Source organism: Rhipicephalus microplus, chromosome 2 (genome assembly GCF_043290135.1).
Source record: "Rhipicephalus microplus isolate Deutch F79 chromosome 2, USDA_Rmic, whole genome shotgun sequence".
Classification (NCBI taxonomy): Eukaryota; Metazoa; Arthropoda; class Arachnida; order Ixodida; family Ixodidae; genus Rhipicephalus; species Rhipicephalus microplus.
Window position 1 is genome coordinate 236830047 of NC_134701.1, and position 24751 is coordinate 236854797.

The following is a 24751-nucleotide window of genomic DNA, read 5'->3' on the forward strand; positions in this document are numbered from 1 at the left end:
CTTATAATTAGAGCTTCGCGTTACGGCCTCCACAAATACGGGTGAACTTGAGCGGCAAAGTAATCCCTCAGCGATGATACGCCATTTTAAATAAGATTATGAATGATGAATAGGAAGGGGTGAAGATGCCGTCTAGAAGGCTCTAGTGAATGAAGTTATGCAAGCGTTCGAAGCGACCACGAATTCATCATCGCGTTGAAAAAGACCATCCTAATCCACTCTAACGAACGTGTTCTTATAGGCCTTTTTTTTTTGCTTGGAAGTTCTGTCAGTGCATACAATGCAGTACAGTAAATTACCAGTTGCGGTACTGAATTAACCAGAACTGAAATTTCGGTGTGAATACTAGAACGAAAATTTCAGTTCCTGGTCAACTAATAGACTTAATTTGGAAACTGTTCGAGTATCACTGGAAAAACACTGAAGATAGTTTTCCCTCCGAATAATGTTCTCGTTCACTCGACTCTGCAAGTTTAAACGTTTCGAATACTCACTTCAGCCTTCAGCTGCAAACTGTTCCTGTTTGTACACCAAGAGCACAAAATGACTTTATGAAAGTGGGAAGTTCGCCGAATGTACGTTCAGAATGGCACACGAACTTATACACATTTATATACAGTTATCGAGGGGGAGATGTTGTAGGCCCGTGTGCTCAGATTTGGGTGCACGTTTAAGAACCCCAGGTGGTCGAAATTTCCGGAGCCCTCCACTACGGCGTCTCTCATAATAATATGGTGGTTTTGCGACGTTAAACCCCACGTATCAATCAAATTATATACAGTTTTAATGGAGTCAGTCTTCAAAATACCTGCCGAAGTGTGATAACATTTTCGCAAACAGTGAGTTTCTCTCAAAATGAAAATGAAAAGTGTAACTACAAACTTTCAGACTCAAACCTGTGGCAACAAAATGAGGTTTTCACACTACACCCTGTCAGTTATGTGAGCTAGTTGTGCGGAAAAGTAATGCTACCTGATTTTTATCGCATCTTTTGTTTGTAGATTCTATGCGCACGTAGTGGTCACCTCTGTTGCCCCATGTGAGGTTTGAAAATATTCCCGAGAATCTATCGAGATTAGCACGGGGGACCCCAAATAGCATGAGTAGGCAGCCTACTGGACGGGAATCATGCGCTCGGCTTTTCACGTTGTTATGCCTTAATCGGTTAGCTAAGAGCCTCGCTGACAGGAAACATGTGAACTGAATCAACCATGATGGTCGATCCAGATGATAAATGCGAACGAACCCGTCCACCAACGTGTTTTATCAGCGTTCTTTTCTTCTTGTGGCGAGATCAAGAATTCTCTTAAGCGGGCGTTTACTTGTTCAGCCTGTATCGCTATTAGATAGCTTATAGCCTTAAGTCTTAGGCTATAGTTTTTAGTGCATGCCGTGACTGTATTGTTGGAATCCGACTCTCGGCATGAAGCAAAACCTGTTTAAGCTCATTCACCGCTTCATTCGACTCCAGAAGTCCTATTTCGTAGGCTGGTGTGTACTTGGTAACTTTGGAATAGCTAATGTAGTCATGTGTCCATGTTGGTATTTAAGAGCGTGAATAGACAAGATAAAAAGTCAGATTACACAAACGAGTGCTCACTTAAAAAAATAAAGTTTGTTCACACATGTTCGGTGTAAGATGAATGCGAATGGCCAGTTAGTGGGAATAAACTTTATCGTTCATGTTATTTCTCTTTTTTATCTTGTCTGTTTCGCACTCTTAAATACCGACATGTATCAGTACAAGCTCGCCCAAATGTTTGTGCTTCTAATTGTGTTTGTGTCCCTTAACTGCACATCATCTTAACATGAAGATTATAGTGGTAGGTTTGAGATGGGTTTGATAACCTGGGCTCAACTCGCCATCTGATCCTTGTGGTATGGCTTTTTTCACGGCAAACAAAGAAATGACGTTTATTTCAACCTGTTTCCGGGTAGGGTGTTTGACCTCTTGGATGGCTGCCCAGCGATCTGCTTTACCGCACCACCGGACGCAATAACTTCGTCGTGTACACCATGTTTGTGCTGGGGCTTTCGCTACGAGTTCTTCCATGTCAATGCTGTCGTACAAAAACAAATAGAGTGACTATGAATGTAAAAAAGAAAAACAATATTGGTGCACACGTTTTATAGTTTTCCCACCTGTTTTCTAGCTACTTCTGTTCGACACGGAAATCTGGCGGTACAAGATGGTTGACTTGTTTTACCGATTGCGTATCTGCTCACGGCGGCACCCGTTTTCATCACGTTGCTTGGCATCAAGCCAAAAGCAAAGACGAGAGGGGGGGGGCTGATGGTGCCATTTCAAACAGTGGGGCGCACATGGTCCGCCCCGTTCTCGGTGAGATTGCGTCTGGACCGGCCATTCATCTTCAAGGCCTATCTGCGAGTGAAACGAGGATGACAGCCGTGGTTGCTGACAACTTTCGAGGAGGAACGGAGAAGTGAAAGCAGTAATGTTAGAAACAAAACATTTAAGCACGTTGTGCAGAAAGCTTCTTTTGCTATATTTCTTAAACAGCTTGAGTTTAGAATTTTTTCTGAACTTTCCGAAGATGTTAGGGGGGGGGGGGGAGGGGGAAGGGGAGGGTCATGCGTAGGAGTGTTAGAAGCGGTCAGGTACTCTGCATTTTTATTTTGCATATGTACGTACTTTGAATATAAACATAAACTTTCTTTTTTTATTTACGTATTGTTCTTACAACCCCGAGAAAGAGAAATGACGTGATCTGAAAGACATATTGACGAGGCCAGTACTTTTGACTTCGGATTGTTCTCAGTAATGTTTTAAGGATGTCTCTTATCAATAGATCCATATGGCTCTAAACTGTGCTGTTTCTTGGTTCTTGCAATATGGCACTTGTTGAATATTGTTTGATGAAATGTTAAAAGTCAGCCTCTGTGATGGGGACTCGGCGACTCCACTAGCAACGCAGCAAATCTTGTTGCATTTAAACAACGAACCATACTTTTTTTAACCGCTAGCCTTTTTTAAATATTTTATTCGTTTTTTTATATTCTATTCTTTACAACTTAGATTGTCAGGCCACCGCACACTGATCGGTGCCTTGTTTTTCACTCGAAAAAATGTAGATAACAGCTCCCCACTTCCTACATTGCTATATCGCTTCATTTTCGACACCTACTTGCCTGAGAAGTACTTCATCGGTCATTAATGAATGTCGCCTGCGTAAGCCAGAAAAGTCACTACACCATGGCAGCACGAACTGCGATGTACGTAATGAACACACTGAGTGCAGCGATGACATACCTAGAATACGAAAATTCTCCGAATAGCATGTGATAAGAAAATCTGTAAGTGCATGTTACCTAATTGTCAGTATAGAAGCGCAAGCACTGTCTTTGCGCGAAAGCTTGTAAGAACAACTACACACTTAGCATGCTTTTAAATGCAAAGCATTTATTAACTAACTTCGGCGACTTTGAGCGTATCTATCTATCTATCTAGGTGCCTACGACTTTTAGCTCTCCTGGCCGTTTCGATGATGTTATCAAAACCAAACTTGGTATGGCATAACATCACTGTACTAAAAACATATTTGAATAGTCATAACGTGAAAATCATGATATGTATGTCATGAATCTCATGATTTACAATTCATTGTCCTGCAGCTCTGGCGGTGGTTTCACTCACATGGCACGTTGCAAAACTGGTATGGTATGGCATTATTGCATGGCGAACACAAGGAACAGACCCTAACATGAAAATCATTACATGCGTGTCATGTAACATGACTACATGCCACCCTCATGATGCGCTCGTGGCCGTTTCGGTAGCGTCACATATACCAAATTTGGTATTACAGTACGTGAATGGATGACGAAGATATGTGACTGGTGCAAACATAATAATCATGAGATGCATGCCGTGTAACAACATGACTACATGCCACACTCATGATGCGCTGGCGGCCATTTCGCTAGCTTCACTTGTACATAATTTGGTATTACGGGACGTGAATGGATGGCGAAGGTATGATACTGGTGCAAACATGATAAACATGAGATGTGTGTCATGTACATGCTACGCTCATGATGCGCTCGCGGCCGTTTCGCTAGCTTCACATGTACCAAACTCGGTATTACTCGACGCGTAACGGACGATATAGGTAAATGACACATCCAAACATGATAATCATGACATGCGTGTCATGTGACATTTTGACTAAATGCCACACTGATGGTGCACTCCTGGCTGTTTTGCTAGCTTCAAAAATGCCAAATTTGGTATTACGTGACACCAATGGATGACCAAGATTTGTGACTGGTGCAAACATGATAACCATGAGATGCGTGTCGTGTGAGGACATGACTACATGCCACAGTCAATGCGCCAAGACATTTCGACGTGACGCGGCACGCGTGCTCGTCGGCGTTCATTTCGTCGCGTCACGCTGGCGTTGCCACGTCAGGCGCTGGTCCTGCCAACCATATAGTTTCCTAAAATTAACTAGAGGGGACTCTGGCACTGCGATCATTCAGCGACCATGGGAATGATGGGTAGTACACACATTTCCCTAGTCTTCGTGATTGCGGCCAGTAAATCGTATTTGCGGCTTCGTTTATTGCTGTGTTTCGGTTTTGTTTTGAAAGAAAGATTCAACCTTTTTAAACTTCGTGACCTGATTTTGAAAGGTAAGTCTAAAAGAATAAGATGGTTAAGCGCAACCGCTGAACAACATTTGCGAATATTTGCTTTTTAAGAAAACAGCTCCAAGCCACACGAACACACACGGAGCCAAACGCAGGCCAGAAGTAAGAATATTAGACAAATGTGTGTACTACCCATCATTCCCATGCTCGCTGAAGCGCCGTGCGTGGCAGCTCCCATAGACTCTAGCGCCAGAGTTCCCTCTAGTGTATATTAAGAAACTCTATGCTGCCATGTAATCGCAAGTGGGCGTCGTGCTGCGTTGCGTTGACGCATGCGCATTTCAGTGCGTCCCACGTCCCTCCGTCACTAAATGAGGGAGACGCAGTGTTGTCTGCGCAAGGCATCAGCGTGAAATGCAGCATGTCGCATTTCGCGCCAGTTGCCATCGGGCCGCGCCAACGGACGCTCGTCGCGCCGGTCGCGCCTGGCGTCAGACTACAGAGTGCTCGAGTTTTGCTAACTTAGCGTCGCCGTGCCGAGCGTGCGCACGCGTCAACGCTACATCGGAATATATTGGGCCCTTTATGATGCACTCGCGGCCGTTTGGCTAGCTCCACATATACCAATTTTGGTTTTACGTGACGTCAATGGATGACGAAATATATGACTGGTGTAAACATGGTAATCCTGACACGTGTGTCATGTAAGAACATGAGAACATACCACGCTCATAACGTACTCACTGCCGTTTCTCTAGCTCTACATATACTAAATTTGGTATCACGTGACGTGAATAGATGACGAAGGTAAACGACACACCCAAACATGATAATCATGGCACACAAGTCATGTACGGCATAAATTACATCCACCTCGTAACGTCGTGCTTTTGAAGTGTCATATCAACATTTCTGATTCGTGCTTTGCATATCATGGATTCCCACTGTACGTCGGATCTGCGCATTTTGTTTTGTTTTGAAACACGAGTCGTCTACTCGCTGATACGTTCTGCATGCTTCAGTTGCCTCAACAGTTTTTCAGTTGCCTCACCAAAGAGTTTCAATATAGAAGTTGCGGTAATGAACCCGACTGGACTGGTTGATATTTTATTTATTTGACAATGAAACCTCGGAAAGAGAAAGGTGAGAAAGACAAACACATGACGTTTCGCTTTTTCAGTTGTCCCTTTATTGCTATACTAAGGCATTTAGTGAGGTCTCTTAAGCCCTCCGACATCTACTTTTTTATAGCGATGACAATTATACGGACACTCTCGGCTAGATTTTGCCACCAGCGTCGCCGTCACTCACCGTATATGTATACGTATCAATATATATTAAAACGCAAGAAAGAAACATTATTCAGATAAAGACATCGGCACGCGGAATCGAGCACGGGACCTCTGAATCGTGAGTGCGAGGTGTTAACCACTGAGCCACGAAGGAGCACCTCCTTGAACGTTCAAACGGCAAGCTATTTATATCTACCACTTACCGCTGTTAACGGGCATCTCGGGGGGGGGGGGGCTATCGTGTGTTCAGCATTATCAGCAAGATGGCGCAATGAGCACGCGTCACCACTTCGCCACGACGAGGTGGCGCGCTCTCTCATCTGCCACGCGTACTTTTCGGCGGAGAGGAAAAGGGTGGACGCTAACGCGCGCGCTTATCTCACGGTAGCGACAATCGTACGTCTTGGCTGGCCTTGGGCTTTCAGGAACGAATATGTCGTAGTTACCGGGCGCACAAAGGTCACTGCAATCGTTGCGCAGTCTTCGTTTGCGAGAAAGGCGCGCTTTTCAGACACAGCAAAGTAACGACTGAGGCGCTTATTCACGTTAATCTTTATCCGTGAGTACGTTTCGTGCGTCATTTGTGTGTGAGAAACATGGGGCACGTTTCGATCTGCTTGTCATTCTGCGCGTGACCTTCCAATTTGTTGCTATCGCGTTCATTGCTTCGCCTTTTGGGCAAAGCTGTGTTTTTTTTTAATTCTTAACACTTCAGCGCATACCTACAGTTGTCTACAACGTACCTGATGCGCCACTGGCCTTCCGCATACAAATATTTGCCGCGCGCTAAGCATTGCTGTTTCTCGAGTGGGTGACAGAGTTTACTGCCATTGCTTCCCTGATTAGCCATTCGTTAACCGCGAACTGCACAGCCACTGCCATTGTGCATCCCCATTGTCATCGAGGCAGCAATATTTGTTTCAGCGTGCCTTCATGAATTAACGGTGGCATTAGCATCAGTGTTCTTCACATGTCACCTAAAAAATATGCAGATAGTCTTACGATTGGGCACTCGTACAGTGCTCGAGAGGATTGGTAGATCTTGAACTGAAAACCACTTTGGCTGATGATCGGGAAAGCGAAAAATGTACTCCTTGCATCCTATCTTGTTCTGTAACTCAGAGATCTATGAAATCCGGCCGGTAATCAACAAAACTTGAGGTTTTCTCACTGAAACTTTCTGACGACTCATGTAGCTGATAAATTCAAAGAGGCGTGTTGTGCTATTTTTTCTTTGTCTCTCTTTTAATCAGAACTCGTATTAGAGAAGGCGTCCTTAAGAATAAATCGTTAGTGAACACATTTTCTGCTGACGGTGATGCCAAGAACATGACTGTTGAAAGCGCGCAGTGTTGCCTGACAATGACGAGGAAGCGTAGTTATGAAGTGGCGAGCCTTCACGTTTCACTGCTTTGCCGGGCCACACTTGCCGGAACAGCGACTTGACAACGGCGCTTGCTCATCCTCGCCTGGCAATGCGAGGAAAACACTAATGATCCACTGGGCGTTACCGAACAAAGCAGTAACTGTACCATTCAGACATCGGTTTCGGTTTCTTACTTCAATCTATAGAAGTTGGCAGCGTCGCCCTTTGGCAAATTAAAATAAGGATATCGGTATCCTGTATAAAGAAGTTCAATTCGCTGATTTGGTTAGAGTAGATCTATATTATGGTAAGTGTATTAGGCGATTTGTGTTAACAATCGTTCGAAGTCTAACCAAGTGCCACTGCGGCGATTAAGTTCCGCAGGAAAGGCGCTGATGTATTGCCTTCCAAAGTTTTTCGACTCATTTTTTGAAACAATCACTATACTTAGCTTGGGGGCTGGCTCGCCCTAAAGTTTGCATAAAACTCTTTTGTACAAAGTTAGTGAAAAGCGGACACGGCGTATTTCAATTATTCTTTTCTCTAGCAGGCTTACGTGCATGACCAAAGGTGCTAGTTGACTACTACCTACATAGATGCCCGCGTTTTGCCTTACAGCATAATACATAAACGATTATTTCGATGTTATCTCTTGACAGTCGCCCATCAGAAATTGGAGGTGATGAAGGAGGAGGAAGCAACAAAAGGGAGAAAGACAAAGAGGTTAACCAGAAAGACATCCGGTTGGCTGCCATACACAGAGGGATTAAGGAAGGGGACAATAAAGATGAGGAAGAGGGAAGAGAAGGAAAAAAATATGGGAGAGACGGACAGTAAAGTCACTACAGCGTATAGAAGTTCACCGCAAGTCAGAGGCGTTAACACGAACCCGTCTTTCTCAAGAAACACAGCAGGGCGTTCACTGTCTTGTGGGCTGTCGAGGGATGTGGACGCTGCTCTAATAGCACCTGCACAGAAAGAGGCCGATCATCCAGTCGCCGCATTGCGTTGGCAAGTACTTGTCTGTGTGAGACAAATCGAGGACAGTGACACAGCAGGTGTTCGATATTTTCATCGGTGCCGCAAACATCGCATGCCTCACTGTCAGTCATTTCGATTAACAGGGTATAAGCTTTCGTGAAAGCAACTCCCAGCCAAACGCGATAGAGAGGCGATGCTTCACGTTGATGTAGGCCGGGTGGAGGCCGGAGTAGTAGGGAAGGCTCAAGCTCGTGTAGTCTTGTGCGTCGTATGGATAGTGTGTTCCACTCAGTCAGTGTGAGACTGCGGGGCAGTTGACGAATCTGCCTCACCGCATCCGCTCTTGAAAGCGGAATCGGAACGCTGTTTGTTTCTTCATGTGACGTGCGAGCAGCATGATCTGCAGAATCATTTCCGCTGATACCACAAGGCCTACGTAACTACTGAAAGACGATGTCGTGGTCTTTTTGTATTAGGAGGTGATGAAGTTTCACAGTTTGTTAGGTCAACTGGTCGCGGCAACCGCGTCGGAGAACTGACCGCAGACACTGTAATGCCGCTTTTCAGTAAGAAAACACAGCCCATTTACTTGGTATTTCTTCACCATTGATGAGTTCCAGTGCACTACGCGGAGCCTCGAGTTCTGCCGCCGTGGACATCGTCACATGTGAAGTCTTAAAACGTCGAGTTACCCCTTGTGATGATATAACCACTGCTCCACCTAAACTCGACGACGTAGTGGAGCCATCCCTGTAAATGTACACGTGGTTACTGTAGTTCTGGTCCAGCAGGAATAGACTCAGCTGTTTGGAGGTGATGAAGTAACACAATAGCTTTTTGTCACCAAGTGTCTAGCTCTGTGCATACAGTGCAAAATTCTTATCAAGACTTCGCAGTAATTGTGATATTGCTGTAAGCCCCGCCATGGTGGTCTAGTGGCTAAGGTACTCGGTTACTGACCCACAGGTCGCGGGTTCGAATCCCGGCTGCGGCGGCTGCATTTCCGATGGAGGCGGAAATGTTGTAGGCCCGTGTGCTCAGATTTGGGTGCACATTAAAGAACCCCAGGTGGTCGAAATTTCCGGTGCCCTCCACTACGGCGTCTCTCATAAACATATGGTGGTTTTGGGACGTTAAACCCCACATATAAATCATATTGCTGTAATGCAAAGTTGCCAGTTCCGCTTATAATAAACAAATTCAGGCCTTTTTTTTTTCTTACACCAAGTTGCTTAAAGAATTTTCCAGTGGCCTGTCATGTTTTTTGAGCTTATTCTTGCTTCGCGTACACAAGCAGTTATTTCATTACTCCTGACGTATAATGGAGCATTTGTGTATCACGTTGTGTAGCTGAGGGTTGTAATCAAGCTCGCGCTAAAGCAATCGACAAAAATTATTTCTGCAATGACAAATATGACTCGAAAATGTGAATTTTCGACGGAGGCGAAAATGCTGTAGGCCCGTGTGCTCAGATTCGGGTAGACGCTCAAAATCACCAAGTGGTCGCGATTTCCGGTGCTCTCAACTACGACGTCTCTCATAATCATATGGTGGTTTCACGACGTTAAATTCCGCATATCTACCAATCTGTGACCGCTGAAGGACCCTTCTTGAAGTCAATTCAAAGCGAAAAGCACACGGGCAAACAAACGAGCATCACAATGCATGTGTCAAACGCGGTAAGTAAGGAAGGGAAGCAAACTGTGCAATACAAGGTACACAGCAGAATACGCTCTGCTCTCCCATCGCTAATACGTCCCCGACAGTTGCATTCAGTCTGTCGAAACTAAATGACGAAAATAAAAAATAAAGGTGTGATGAAGTACAAGAAAAAAGAACACAGAGAAAAGTTGCTGTTTTAACTCTGCTGCGTACTACTATCCCTTGTTTGAGCAGAAAAGATTCAGCGAGAAAATCACGTTATACAGGATGCGATAATGAACGTCAAACGAGATTTCTCAAAAGAAGAGAAGAAAAAAGAGAAAAAAAAGAATAAAAAACGAGAGAATCAGTTTAGAATGGGCGCAGTTAGAAAAGAGCTCTCGCAATATAAAAAAATAAAAAAACAGGAGAATACTCCTCTTTATACGTCATCCGCTACTGCTGTACCTGCTTCCTCTTTCTGTTCCTCTCCTGCTGTTTCGTTACATGTGCTAGCTTCTCTATTCATATTGAGCTTCTGCTTTTCTATTCAAGGGGTAGCTGATTCGCCCATTTTATCCAACTGCCCGTTTTCCCCCAGCTGCCTTCCTGCACTCTTCCTCTCTTTCTTTCTTTCTTTTTGGCACCTTGCGTTGTCCCAGCTGAAAATAGAGTAGCGCTCTTGCGAAAAAAGCTGATGGAGAAAGTGTGGTGGTTTCTTTCTTCTCAGCTCTCGAACTTTATTCGTGATGGTGAGGCAGATTAAAAGTACCGCAAGAACAGAACACATCATGTCGCTCTAACATTTCTTTTTCCTTTTTAGTAACGACACACTTCGTTTTTAGCGTAAGCATTTCGCCAGATTAAGAAAATAATATCTCAGTGCAGGACGAGCGTAGACAACACAAAAAAAAACACATGTAAACTTTCACAGAAACTACAAAGCTTCTTTTTTTTTTAACACGCTCATGACGCTCCCTTGGTGCGCTATCAGTGTAGTACTCTCTGTGAAAAGAGCGAAAGCAGGTAAGTAAGATTTCGGTGCTTTTCCGTCCACGCCTTCGACATTGGGAAGACTAAGCTATAAAGTTGTGCGCAGAGCTTATCATTAAGTGGGGTGGGTTCTCCTTAAGGTGCCAAGGAACACCGAAAGAAGAGGCTATGGAAAGATTCGCGCTTAACATAGAAGATTGTCTCAAAGTAATAACAATGCCGCCAAGTGATTCGTAGCTGCCTGTACATCATGTGAATTCTTTCAGCTGTCGTTGAATCAGACCCACAACTGCATATTAGGGGGGCACCGCTAGGTACGCTCAGGTGAAAATAAGGAACAGGGGGCGGGAGGCAACTGAGCTAGACGGATTTTTAGTTCGTGAAAGGGTGTTTTCTGTTTTCGACCGTCCTCATTAACTGTTGATACACCTGCCTTCCCGCTTACTTGAGAATTTCTGTGCTGAGCATTGAAGCAAAAAGTTATATATATTTTTTTCTTGTGAGGCCGCACATTTCTTGAAGAGGAGACACACATTACCAAAGTGCAAATGCATATTGCTATTTCCTTTCTACTACTTTAAACTGTAACTCGTCTGTACAGACAAAATGATGCTTACATTAGTGATCATATTGGATGATCAAGGAAAACACTGTTTGAAGAATTTTAGGAGCCAATTTGGAAAGCTCCTCTTTCGAAATGAACTTTACGGTTCATAACACATCTTAGCCTACAGTATGCGCAGTTTCAAGTTTGGTAGAAATTTATACTATGATGAAATTTCAGCGAAATACCTTTTTAAGCTTTTATTCTTAAGATAGCGTATGAGAAAGCAGCTCCGAGATCATTTTTGAGACCGCTCCTTCCGCGGCCCCTTTGCCGCTCACAACGTCATGGTCAAGTGTCCCCGCTTATAAAAAAATGCTGAGTGAAGTCAGTTGCCTCATTCCGAAAACAACGAGCACAGCCACCGACATTGTTTGTCCAGGGTCAAAGCAAGTTCTCACAAAAGCGCCAAAGAAGGCTGGAAGCCCAGTACGCTGTCTTGGTAAGCTAGGGGCATTCATCAGCGGTAGACTTAGTAATTAATCAAGGTAATAGACACAGTGAATAGCCGTCATGAAATTATGCTAATACCAAACTGCCAGCATGGTGGCTGATAATGCAGAAAGGAAACCGGAGTTGGCTAATAGCTTTCGAGGAACAGTGTCATAGAAACGACACTGCTCTCTTCGTGAATGTCACTTGCTACCTTTTTTCACTAAACATTTTTGCATACATGCAATAGATGCTCATGTTATGCCCATCTGTTAGAGACAGAAGACAACGGCGTTAACCTTATTCGTCACTGAAGATTCGTTCACTTAGCACCCGTTTTATTGTTTGGTAGTCTTCAGAAACCACCACTCTCACTCATACTATAGGCCTGTCACATAATATCCTTGAACGCAGCTTGCGTAAAGGGGAGGAGCCTAATAAAAGAGGGGGTAATTTATTGCACCATGACTTCCATCCATGGTAGAAGGTACATATAGGGGCCTACATCTGCATTGCGGTGTTCACAAAGCTGCAGGATGGCCCCGCCGCGGTGGTCTAGTGGCTAAGGTACTCGGCTGCTGACCCGCAGGTCGCGGTATCGAATCCCGGCTGTGGCGGCTGCATTTCCGATAGAGGCAAAAATGCTGTAGGGCCGTGTGCTCATATCTTGGTGCACGTCAAAGGACCCGAAGAGGTATAGATCTCCGGAGCCTTCCACTACGGCGTCTCTCTTAATCATATTGCAGTTTTGTGACGTTAAACCCCACATATCAGTCAGTCAAAGCTGCAAGATGGGCTCCAATAAGTTAGTGTGACATTTCTATTCATTCCCACCTCTCTACCGAATTTTCCATCCTTAACAACATGTTTACTTATATGAGCTTTGCTCTGACACTTTTCAAATACTCATTTTGCTTTATTTATGTTTCCATTTTGGCTTTTGTACAAATTAACTTTCTGTATGTGCGTGCGTGTGAGTGTATGCGATATAGCAACCTATGCAAAATTATAAAAAAAATCTATTAGGGGGAGGGGGGAAGTTGTTGAACTTTACCTTCTTCCTCCTGCCTACGCCAATAGTCTCAGAAAATGAAGTGAGACAGGAGGAGTCGTGAACTCGTGGTGCTTACTCACAACCAGCAAATGCAGGCGCGTATAACGGCCTCAGCGCTCACGAGAGAGGTTGCAACTGTAGGTCGCGGACTTCTATATCTGGCAGCTTCGTATTTCGGCCTCGTAACAGTACCGCATTAACGTTTTCTTACACTGCACCGCAGTATAAATGCGACCAACGTCACTGTACAGCCGCGGCCAAGTCTGTGGGCCGAAACCTTGAGGCAGTTTCGGGCTCTGAAGTGGTGTATCGGGAGCGTGCGTGGCCTAGTTGTCAGGCTGAGCACGTCAGAGCCTGACACTTCCTCAAGGTTTCGCCCCGCAGAGCGAAGACGGGCTGTTCGCGTGCTCTACACGGACGTGGCCGTGGCTGTGCATACATTTGGAGATGCCGCCTTCTGCAATGCACTGAATGAAAATGACGACCGTTTATTGGTGTTCTTTTTTCTTTAGCTGAGCAACGCAGCTCACCATGTCTTATAATTAAATGACCTTTTCTATCACAGCATCACCCTCCAATCATAATTGACTTACTGTAATTTGAAGCCTATTTTAACATTGCAAACATGAAGCTAATGCAAGCTTCTCCAGTTTCAGTGTCCTTCGTGTCGGTATAATCAAGCCGTAGCACAGTTTCACGTGCTGCATAGAGAAAAATGGCGGTAGAGTGAGAAGAGATGGTAAAAGATTAAAAAACTCGCTCGATATATAAGTTATGAACTACAAAAAAGAAATCTTCATAGTGCCCGGTGTCTTTTGGTTTTACATGCTTATATGACGAGTTGTTATGGGCTGCTATCGCCCGAAAGAACACAAGCACTGCGCAAAATTTCGTGGCATTAGAGTTGCCCGGAACGTAATAGTATAACTGCATATCACCGGCTCCTAAGCAGCCGACATTATTCAGAACTGCGAACAAGCCAGTTCTTTCTCACCACTCCATGAACACCCGTTTGCACTCAGGACGCCTTCGGTAATTGCCGCTGTGTTCCATTGGTCGATGTTGCTCTAAGTTCACCAGGTAGCGTAAATTTAGCGGGAGACGACGACGGAAATGGGGCATTGAGGGCTAAATGAACGAGGATCGGATGTGAGCACTGCTCTATCGAGAATCGTATTAAAGATAATCTTGTAATCGATTCATGAAAAAGATGCCAACACCAAAGTGACTTTCTGTGTACAGTTGCATGGACCGGGATATTCATTAGTCTTTATGAAAAAGCGAGAAAAATCGTCCATGAAACGAAGAGAGGAGGCGAATGGTATACTAAAAACGGTGTGTGAGCGATAATAACTCAGGCAAAGAGATCGAACGGAAGCCAGTCTGGATTGCGCGGTGCTGGACTGGCCGTTTGACCATCGTAGGAGGGTGACAGTGCAATAATATATAAACAATCTTATATACTTGAACATGAACCACTCAGACGAGATATTGCAAAGTAAAACTACGTGGGTGTAGAATGAATGAACCCATGTAAGGTCGATATCTTTGCCAGCCACACGATTCAGGAGTCGTGTAAATACCGAAGCTAGGCAACGATGCTACCATATGTAATCTCAATGGCTCTGAAGGCGGGGTTGGATGCGTTCATCTCTTTGCGTCTTCTGTGAATAAAGAAGTCAAGACAAGGACGATCGGATGTATAACAGCTGGTAATTATGCGGTGGGGATCGCTGATGGCCAAATCGGAGGGTGGTAAACAAGGTTACTGGAGGCGAAGCTAAGTCGATCGGCTGCTGCACAAATTGCAATAATCGATCTCCCGCTAGAAAAAATGGCAGCTTCATTTGAGAAAGAACGTCTTCATTCACGGAGATGCATAATGGAAAGGAACATAAGAAGCAACTCTTGTCTTTGTGTCACATTTGCTGCGATTGGCAAAAACTACTAATGCGTTGAATTGCAGTAAATTAAATCGCTTCGTTTGGTTTTATTATCTCAATTTTGATCGCTCTAACTTGAAACGTTTGTGTTACCTTTGAGGAACACGTCTTCATGCAAAGCACCGTAGCAAAGAAAGGGAACTAGAAAGACACACAGATAACACATCATACGTTGTCGTGAAACGTTGCGTCTTCGGTGAACCATTCGGTAAATCGAGGTACCGCATGGTTTTACAGATTCTGACGGGGTATGAAGCATGACTGCCTCAGACTCGGAAAATTCAGCAGATCTCACGTACGTGGGAATCGACCTTGTGCGAAGCATGTGGAGGGAAGGGGACCAGGTTGAATTTTTTTTTATTGAGTGACATGTCATGAAAAATTGACGCTGAACATATGTACAAACGTTGCACGCACAGGCATAGGTTGAAGAGTTGCAGATGTTCATATAACCAGTCGTTTGCAGTTGCGCAACGATGCCAACTGGAACATGTGTATTAGCAACATCATAAGCTGATATGAAGCGCTAATGCTCGCGAGGATGCTGGCCCTGGGCACTGCTACATAAATAAACTTCAGCGCATGACAACTAACCACAATTGCCGTTAATACAACGTGACGGCTGTATAAAGGAGTACATATGCAATGTTTATAAGATTGGGTAGGCGGCACTGCAACCATTATTGACGTTTCGTGAAGACTAGCGTCTATTTGAAACGCAGTTCCAAGACCTGGCGTAGCTCTGGGGTAGTACGCTTCATTGCCATGAAAAATACTTGGGTTCAATTCTAGCTGGGACCCTGACACTTGTTCTTTGCATTCGATGGGTCGACGCTACCGATGTCGATTATTTCTTAACGCCCGCGTGTTAAAATTGCGCATGTGTGTTCTCGTCGTTCCTGGGTAGATACTAAGTGTCAATCATCTGTGGCTAATACCCGCACACAAGCGGCACATACCCGCCCATGAGTATGTGACACTGTCTGTCTAGAAGTGTTTGAATATGTACGCGACGGGATGGTGACATTATTCATGTCTTGACCACCACGTCATATTCGTGAAACCATCTTACCCTGCCATGCTAATTTTGATTCACGCCAAGTGAAGAAAGTGACCGCGAGAACACCCAAACGTAAGACATATAGATAGATACGCTTAATTCACCTAAGTTCGCTAAGAAATGCTTCGCATTTAAAAGATGATGCTACAGCAGGTCGCCAGCATTGTACGTGTGCCTTAGTGATAGGTGCGAAAGGGAGAATTATTTATTATAAACAAATTCACAAATCACTCATCGAGCCCATTCAAACCCCTGGTACCATTTCGTAGATCGCAAGATCACCATAATTCACCATGAGTTCACGGATGACGGTGACACAGCGAAGCTTTTCCGCCTGCCCTGACTGTTCTGCATTATTGGGATGGGCGTGCTCACGTTTTTCTTTGCATCATGAAGGACCTCGATGTTGCTGCAGCTCTTAGGTGAATGCGTACGCAGGGGTCAGCTGTAAGGTAATCTCTTTAGTATTTGATTAGTATCACGAGTACCAAGTGACATACTTCTTTCTCTTACAAGCAGTTGTAGCAGAACGCTTTCAGTTCTTAAAACGTAGGTTTTTAGAAAAAAAAGCCTAATAACTATTACCATCTCTACGAAATCAATTGCTCTGTTTCAAGTTAGAAGCTAAAAGGACGCATGTGATATCGGAGCTTAGTTTTACTCAAGATAATGGCCAGAAAAGCTATGAGAATAATGCATGAAATAAAGTGAAATATTTGATTATTCAATAAGCAGATGGTTCTTTCAAGAGCAGTCGATATCGTCGTGGCACCTAGTGGAGCATATCTCAATTACGCGCTCCATTCTACGTGGCCTCTGAATTTTTTTCGACAGTGCAATGAAGCTGAAGGTCAGTCCAAGGAATACGCTGGGGCACGTGAACGCCAACGTGTGACTGCCGCTCATAGACACCCAAGTAGAGGTTCAGGGTTGCCACCGATTTTCCATGAGCATGATGAACATTCCCGTTAGAGCAGCCAGCCACTCGAGTTTGTGGATTAAGTGTTATCTCTTTTAATTCATCTGTAGTTATTCTTATTGTAAACTTTATCTCCTTAAAAAGTGGCTTCCTTCAGCGGCTCTTACGTGCTAGCGCAGGTGCAGCTTTTATTTTCTGAAAAATGCGCGTTCATATTGATCCCATCCATCTTCGCAAATATCCGAGATGGAAACGACGCCGACAGCTGCTCCAGACTTCAGCCGGAGGTGAGGATCGATGGCGATGGTAATAATACATGGAAATTGCCGGTATTTTGTGGAACCACAGTTCTTCAACACTTTTCGCTGGCCGCAGGCTTCCCGAATTCTTCAAATGCCTTGTTTTCTTGTTGTTCTTAAGCCTCGGAGCGCCATCTTTCAATGGGGCAGGAAGAGCCAAGCTTCTGGGTGTTCTTGCGACTGTTTTTTTTATTTTATATCCATTGCTCTTGGTCTAGCACCACTGTTGGCCGAAAAAATTGATTCCAAAAGGAAGCGTTTTCGACAAAAGAGGAAGGAATTTGATGGAAAAGACAGATCGGCGGGGTCCGTGCCTTCGACACACTCACCGAATTATGAGAAGTGTTCCTGTTGCGTGGTGCTTTGTGAAAGGCGTTCACTCATTTTATGCATTGAGTGTGGCGTTTTCCTTGGTGCTCTTATACCTTATCTGTGCACCTCCTTTTTAGCAAACTTCAATGCTTCTTTCTATCTATCTGTCTTTCTATCTTTCTTTTTTTCTTTTTTTACTTTATTTCTTTGTTTCTTTCTTCCTTTTTTTTCAAGCTCGCCTAAATGTAGAAGACTTATCTTTATTATTCACGTGATCAGCATTGCTTTTTAAATAAAGGAGAAAAAATGACAATATTGCACATAGACAAAAGAGAAGAGATATCACAGGCAAGCTCACACAGAGCTATGCTCGTCATATGCAGCCAGAATGATAAGATTGACAAACGACAATTAAGTGGTAAACAGGATAACTATGTGACTGTGAGCTAATGGTAATGTGCTTACTATTTCAGCAGAGGGCTACAAATAAATTTGAGTGGGATGTACGGCATGTACACTACTGTTTTTTTCATTTCCTCTCCTCAAGCAATACAACTCGATTGCTCTTAATAAGTGCGCACAAAAGGGCAACATAACGTTTTGGAATGCGATAATGGTCCGTTTACTTCTTCGCAAGTGCAGTTGTAGCTGACATAACACAAAGATTCTACGACGAGATGTTTATAAAGAATCACGAAACGCATTATTCACACCAAGGTGCAAAACTATTATTCTGCTCACACAAAAAAGAAAAATAGAAAACACGACAAGTGCCATTGAACCCGAATTTTAAAGTGAACGGGCACTCGCGATAGAGGGAGTGAAGTTTGGTGAAGGGATGGGACTATTAATGTCTGAGGTTTTACATGACGTGCTTGGTGAAGCAAGCATTTCAATGGGGAGTGCATGGATCAATGCGTTTGTTAGAGGAGCCCAGAACCAGAGAAGCAGCAAATTATCAATTTTTCTTCTTTGTTGTGATGGCTGAAAAGAAATATCACTTTGACGCAGTACGTGTATTATTGCTTTCTTAAAACCCCTTTTCTTTTCACTTCATAGAAGGGAGAAAGTAACGCAGGAGAACGAAGGTAAGCACTTACTAAATCTACGGAAATCACTTAGGCCTAAATGTGCCACGCATTTTTATTGTGCGGGTGAAGCTTTCTGAGAGGACAAAAGTGCAGAGAAGCCCCACAGAGAGAGAAGGCAGATAAACACACGTGCTCCACATACTTCACATCTGCATACGGAACTTCCTCGGAATGCAAAGAAAAGCTCTATCAATACGCGACTCTTCTCCCTGCCATGAATGGCCCACATCTGACTGCAGACATGCCGTGTGGTCTGTTACACATAACTTATATAAGTCTACAAACTCCGCTGGTGGCCGAATGGGTATATGAACAATGGTTGAAAAAGAAAACAAGGCATTCACAAGCAAGCAAACAAAGAAAAGAAACATTGTGAGTTCTGAAGGACAAGGCGATGCCTTCTTCGTGAATGAAGACCATGACAAGAACGCTCCAGTCGCAGTGGTCGCAGCTCAAGAACTTCCGCATGCCTGATTTCGATAGAGGCGAGAATGCTCGAAGCCCCGTACACTCTGGTTTGTGTGCACGTTAATGAACGCAAGGTTGTCGAAATTTCCGTCGCTACAGCGTCCCTGATAATCATATCGTGGTTTACGGATGTAAAAATCCAACAATTATTATTTGCACATCTTCACCAGAAAGACCGCCGTGACAATGGTTTTTTTGAAACGAAGAAGAAATCTTTTATTTTTTTCTAGCTTAAAGCGGAAAACGATTTGCGTACATATTGTTGCCATGACAACGATGAAAGAAAACTCAGAAGAATATGTATTCCCTCACAAAAGTAAGAATAGGGAGGCAAGGCGAGGAGCCAGTCAGAGATCTGTTCTATTGGCACTCCGGGAAATTGTTTTGCAGCTGCGCCATGAAATTCTGGAGGCATGCACCAGAATGGAAACGGGGAGCGTCCTGGTCCTTCCGAAACGAATTTCTGAAAGGGCCACTCACCAGGCTTAACAATTTCGAGCTGACAAGCGCGATGCGTAGACGAAACGTTCATGATCACGTCTCACAAAATTTGCAACGCTATGCGCCGCTGAAATGCGTCAAATTTCAAGATGAACGCTGCTCCCCCTCCCTTCTTCTGGCGTGCGCCTAGAGAATGAGGGCAGGACGTGCGCGTATGAATGGCCCTACGTACACGGCAATGCAGTGACGTTACTCCTCTACGTAGACGACTCTGCTGTGACGTTGCAAACAGTGGCATGTGACATGGAGAAAATTATTTACCACGGCATGCGTACTTTATGCAATTTGTTGCTTGAAGAGATTAATAAAACTCTGGATAAATAATGAGACGTAATAAGGGAATGTGAACGGCTTTTTTCCCATTTTCTCTCATGAATTGACACGTTATGCGTGGCTAATGTGTACCGAGACGCTACGTTAGCAAAACGTGAGCCCTCTATAATGTGGCGCCATGCGCCACCGGCATAACCAGCGTCCGTCGACGTGGCCCAACGGCAACCGGCGCGAAATGCCACATTCTGCACTTCGGAATTTCGGACCGATGCGTTACCCAGACAACACTGGGTCTCCCTCTTGTCGTGATGGAGGGACGCCGGACGCACTGAAACGTGCATGCGTCAAAGCAACGCAGAGCGGTGCGTGCCTGTGAGTTTATGGCAGGACCGGTGCCTGGCGTGGCAACGCCGGCGTGACGCGACAGAATGAACGCCGGCGAGCACACGCATGGCGTCACTTAGAAATGTATTGGCACCTTGACTGTGGCATGTTGTCATGTTCTCATATCACACACATCTCATGATTATCACGTTTACACTAGTCACAAACATTGGTCATTTATTGGCGTCACGTAATACCAAAATTGGCTTATGTGAAGCTTGCGAAACGGCCGCGAGTGCATCATGAGTGTGGCATGTAGTCATCTTGATCCATGACACAAACATCATGATTATCATGTGTGCACCGGTAACATACCTTCGTCATTCATTCACGTACCGTAATACCGAATTTGGTATATGTGACGCTAGCGAAATGGCCGAGAACGCATAATGAGCGTGACAAGTAGTCATGTTGTTACATAACACACATGTCACGATTTTCATGTTAGGGTCTGTCGCTTGTGTTCGCTATGCACTGATGTCATACCATACCAGTTTTGGAACATGTCATGTGAACGAAACCACCGCAAGAGCAGCAAGACTATGAATTGTAAATCTTGATATTCATGACACGCATGTCATGATTTTCATGTTTTGACTAGTCAAATATCCTCCTCATTAAGTCATGTTGTGTCGTACTAAGATTGGTATCGATATCATTATCGAAACGGCGAGGAGAGCTAAAAGTCGCAAGCGGCTAGATAGAGATAGATAGATAGATAGATAGATAGATAGATAGATAGATAGATAGATAGATAGATAGATAGATAGATAGATAGATAGATAGATAGATAGATAGATAGATAGATAGATAGATACGCTCAAAGTTGCTGAAGTTCACTAAGAAATGCTTCACATATAAAATCATCGTTATTATTTCTTAGTGCGAACGCATTCATTTACAAGAAGTCCCGCTAGCCACCACAACGTTTTGCGTGCGTGTTTCTGGGCCGGCACGAGACGCGAGACGCGAATGTGCCCAGGGGGAGAGGTCTGGATGGTGCCACCATTGAGGCCGGAGCACGACATCGTGTGACTAAGAAATGCTCCGCATTTAAAAAATAACAAATACAGCTTGTGTGATCCGCCCGACTCTTGTACGCTCCCCATCAGTGGGTAGGTGCCAATAATTCAAGGTGTGTGATCATCATCATTACCATCGTGTTGGCACTCGCAGGCCCGTGCTTTAACACTATCATCAACGACCTTGTCGGCTCGCGTCTATCGGCGTCTCACCCCGAGCACCCCCACTCTGCATATTCAGAACGTTCTGTGGAGGCACCGCATAGATCCACGCTGCGTTTGTCTTCCGCTCTCTGACTATGGCTACGTTTGCCTCCAAAGATGAAGATCTGGTCCAGTGCCCGTACGACCCGAACCACAAGGTGAAGCGGACTCGGATTGCCATCCACATGTCAAAATGTAAGAAAACCGTGGGCCGCCCATGCCTCAGGCCTTGTTTGTTCAACGCAAACCATCTCGTGCCGTCCATGAAGAGCCTGTTTTTCAGCCACCTCGAGACATGCCCTGACCGGTCGTCGACATTGCCGGGGATACGGGAGGATGTGGACAGGCCTTATGTGGTTCCAGTCGCCGGTGCTTCACGGCCGCTACCAGAATCAGAAGAAATTTGGGAAGCGGGGACCGCTGCAACGTACGAACCACAGGAGCCTCCGGTCTTCCGACAGGTGCATGGCCTGAAACCTGCGGAGCGGCGCCTGTATTACCGCTCGCTTTTTCAAAATGGCCCTCCTGAGCGTTACGCGCCATCAAAGCAGCCGAAGGCCCAGAACAGCGTTCCCAGTTCCAGACAGCCAACCAATGCTGTTCATGCCCAGGCCGAGACCAGACGGCCTCGTGGTGCCCAGGCCAAATGGGACCATCCACAGTCTGTTCATGCTGTCCAAGGTAACCAGCGCTTTGGTGGCCAGGCATCTCCAACTCGTGTATGTACCAGCGCTGACCCGTACCCTAAAACGACGGATGCAGAGAGAAGCATAGATGTGAACGAATTTGTGGAAAGGTTGAAGGAGCTGGGACGTGCTAGTCAGAACAAAAAGTGAATGCTGATTATGCTGTGTTAAGTCATTTTTGACATTGTATCATCTGTTCGAATAAAACGTTTCACAGCATATTTACGGAGTGAATGATGATGAGTGGAGCGAAGCGTCCGTCGTTCCTTGCCTCTGTCTGTATGTTCGTGCGTGCATCCATCTGTTCGTGCTTATGTCTGTCTGTCGGTCCGTCTGCCTGTGCGCGCGTGCGTCCGTTCATTCGTGTTGCTGTCTGTCTATCCATCCGTTCGTGCGTGCGTTCGTGCGTTCGTTCGTCCATTCATCCGTCTATGCGTCCGTCTGTCTGTCTGTCCATCCGTCCATGATTCTGTCTGTCCGTCTGTCCGTTCATCCGTGCTTCCGTCTGCCTGACTGTTCATCTGTGCTTCTGTATTTCACTCCTGCTTTTGTCCATGTTCCGTCCGTGCTTTTGTTAAATCGATGAAAAAGAACACACATAGTACCTTAATGACTGTGCTTTACAGTGGGTGTGTAAGCATGACTGGCAACAGTAAAGTTTTGATGTCCTTGTCTTAAACTGGATCTTTTCTAACTTCAAGGTAGTGAAGTGATAATTGCTATTAATGACTCAATAGGCATTTGCCACAACGTCTAGCTCTGTGCTAGCAGTGCTAAGTCACAATTAGAATATCGTGGCGAACGTTTATCAGTCATGGTGACTCAAATTTTGCCCGTGCACACATTTCCCCTGTGCATATCCTCGTCCACTGTGCTCATAAAAATCAGCACTAAATTGAGAATGAGAACAAAGATCATTATCAGAAATCGTTTAAGTGGAGGGCGCAGAGACGTAAACACCGTATGTAATGAACTGGTGGTGGTTGGTTAACTTATGCGTCGTATGTGTTCGCTTGAACAATGGATAATTAAAGGGCCACTCACCACGTTTTGAGCCAGTTTTGAGCTGACAAGTGCAATGGTAGACGAAGCATTCATGATCACGTCTGCTAAAATTTGCAACGCTACGCGCCGCGAAAATGGGTCAAATTTCAAGATGAAAGCTGCTCCCCCTCTCTTCTGCCGGCGCACGCATAGAGAATGAGGGCAGGACGTGCGCGTATGAATGGTCCTACGTACACGGCAATGCAGTGACCTTGGTATGGTGCCTAGAATTGGGAGGTGACGCCAACGGGAGCTCGGAGCCGCTCCTCCGTTTCGAGCAGCGCGGCGGTGGCGCTGTCGGCGGAATGGTGATGCTAGTTGCGCGCTGCGCCTTGAGCGCGCGGACTTTTTAAAGATGCACTATTCAGATAAATTGGCGATTCAGATAACTCACTGTGACGATGGCTGATAGAACGCCATTTCAAGCAATAAAAGAAATTGGCTGCCACTGCGTGACTTCTATGACGTTGAATCTGCGTAAATAAAAGCTTTCGTTCGCATATCCCTGCAGTGTTTTGGAGTGCAAGGCGACGGCTTTCTTAAAAAAATATATTACCCAAGTTCTGGGAGAGGAAAATGAAACAAATATTTATTGCACATCATATTATTAGTATTATCTATTGCACATCATAGAATACAGGGTTAAATAATTAAAAAATATGCACATATACATACGCTCGGGAGTAGTTAAAAACATTGAAACATTGCACACAGACAGCGCATCCAATCACACAGAGGCACACAATCACTTTCCACTCGGCAAAAAAAAAACAATAGAGCTTTAGATTACAATATCAAACTCAGAGCACAGGTCCAAGCTTCAGCAAATTCATTCTTTCCTGCTTAGCATTTCGCTTGCTGTTCTGAGCTTTGACATGAAAGTGGAGCCTAGTAAGAACATAGAACTTGATAATTTTGTTTGTGAGGGACATGCTATGGTAAGGGCAGCCAACAAGTGTAAGCTTTCTTAGCTGCAAGAAGGAAACCAAGTCCATGATGCTGTCAAGTTTGACTTCCATCCATAGCTCGGCATACTCACTCATGAGTACACTCACTCACACTCATTCATACTCATTTGAACATGGTGAGTGTGAGTATGAGTGAGTACTGATGAGTATAAGTAGGAGTGAGTAGAACGTGAGTGAGTACTCATGAGTATAAGTAAGAGTGAGTATGGACGTGAATGAGTACTTTCAGTGTGAGTAGAAGTGAGTATCAACGTGAGTGGGTGCTCATGAGTGTGAATAGGAGTGAGTATGAACGTGAATGAGTATTCTGAGTGTGAATAGGAGTGAGTATGAACGTGAGTGACTACTCTGAGTGTGAGTATAAGTGAGTAGAATGTGAGTGAGTACTCTGAGCGTGAGTAGAATGGAGTATGAACGTGAGTGAGTATAGTGAGTGTGAGTATGAACGTGAGTGAGTACTTTGAGTGTGAGTATGAGTGAGTATGAACGTGGGTGAGTACTCATCAGTGTGAGTAGATGTGAATTTGAACGTCAGTGAGTACTCATCAGTGTGAGTATCCGTAAATATGAACGTGAGTCAGTATTCATCAGTGTGAGTAG

The 24751-nt window shown here is 44.7% G+C and overlaps 1 protein-coding gene across 1 annotated transcript; it reads left to right on the plus strand.

Annotated features, from left to right (window-relative positions):
* Positions 1-21504: 21504 nt before the first annotated feature.
* Positions 21505-22360, plus strand: LOC142787646 (uncharacterized). The gene has a single exon (XM_075884747.1). The coding sequence runs from the start codon at positions 21549-21551 to the stop codon at positions 22287-22289; it is 741 nt and encodes a 246-aa protein (XP_075740862.1). The 5' UTR covers positions 21505-21548; the 3' UTR covers positions 22290-22360.
* The last annotated feature ends 2391 nt before the right edge of the window (positions 22361-24751 follow it).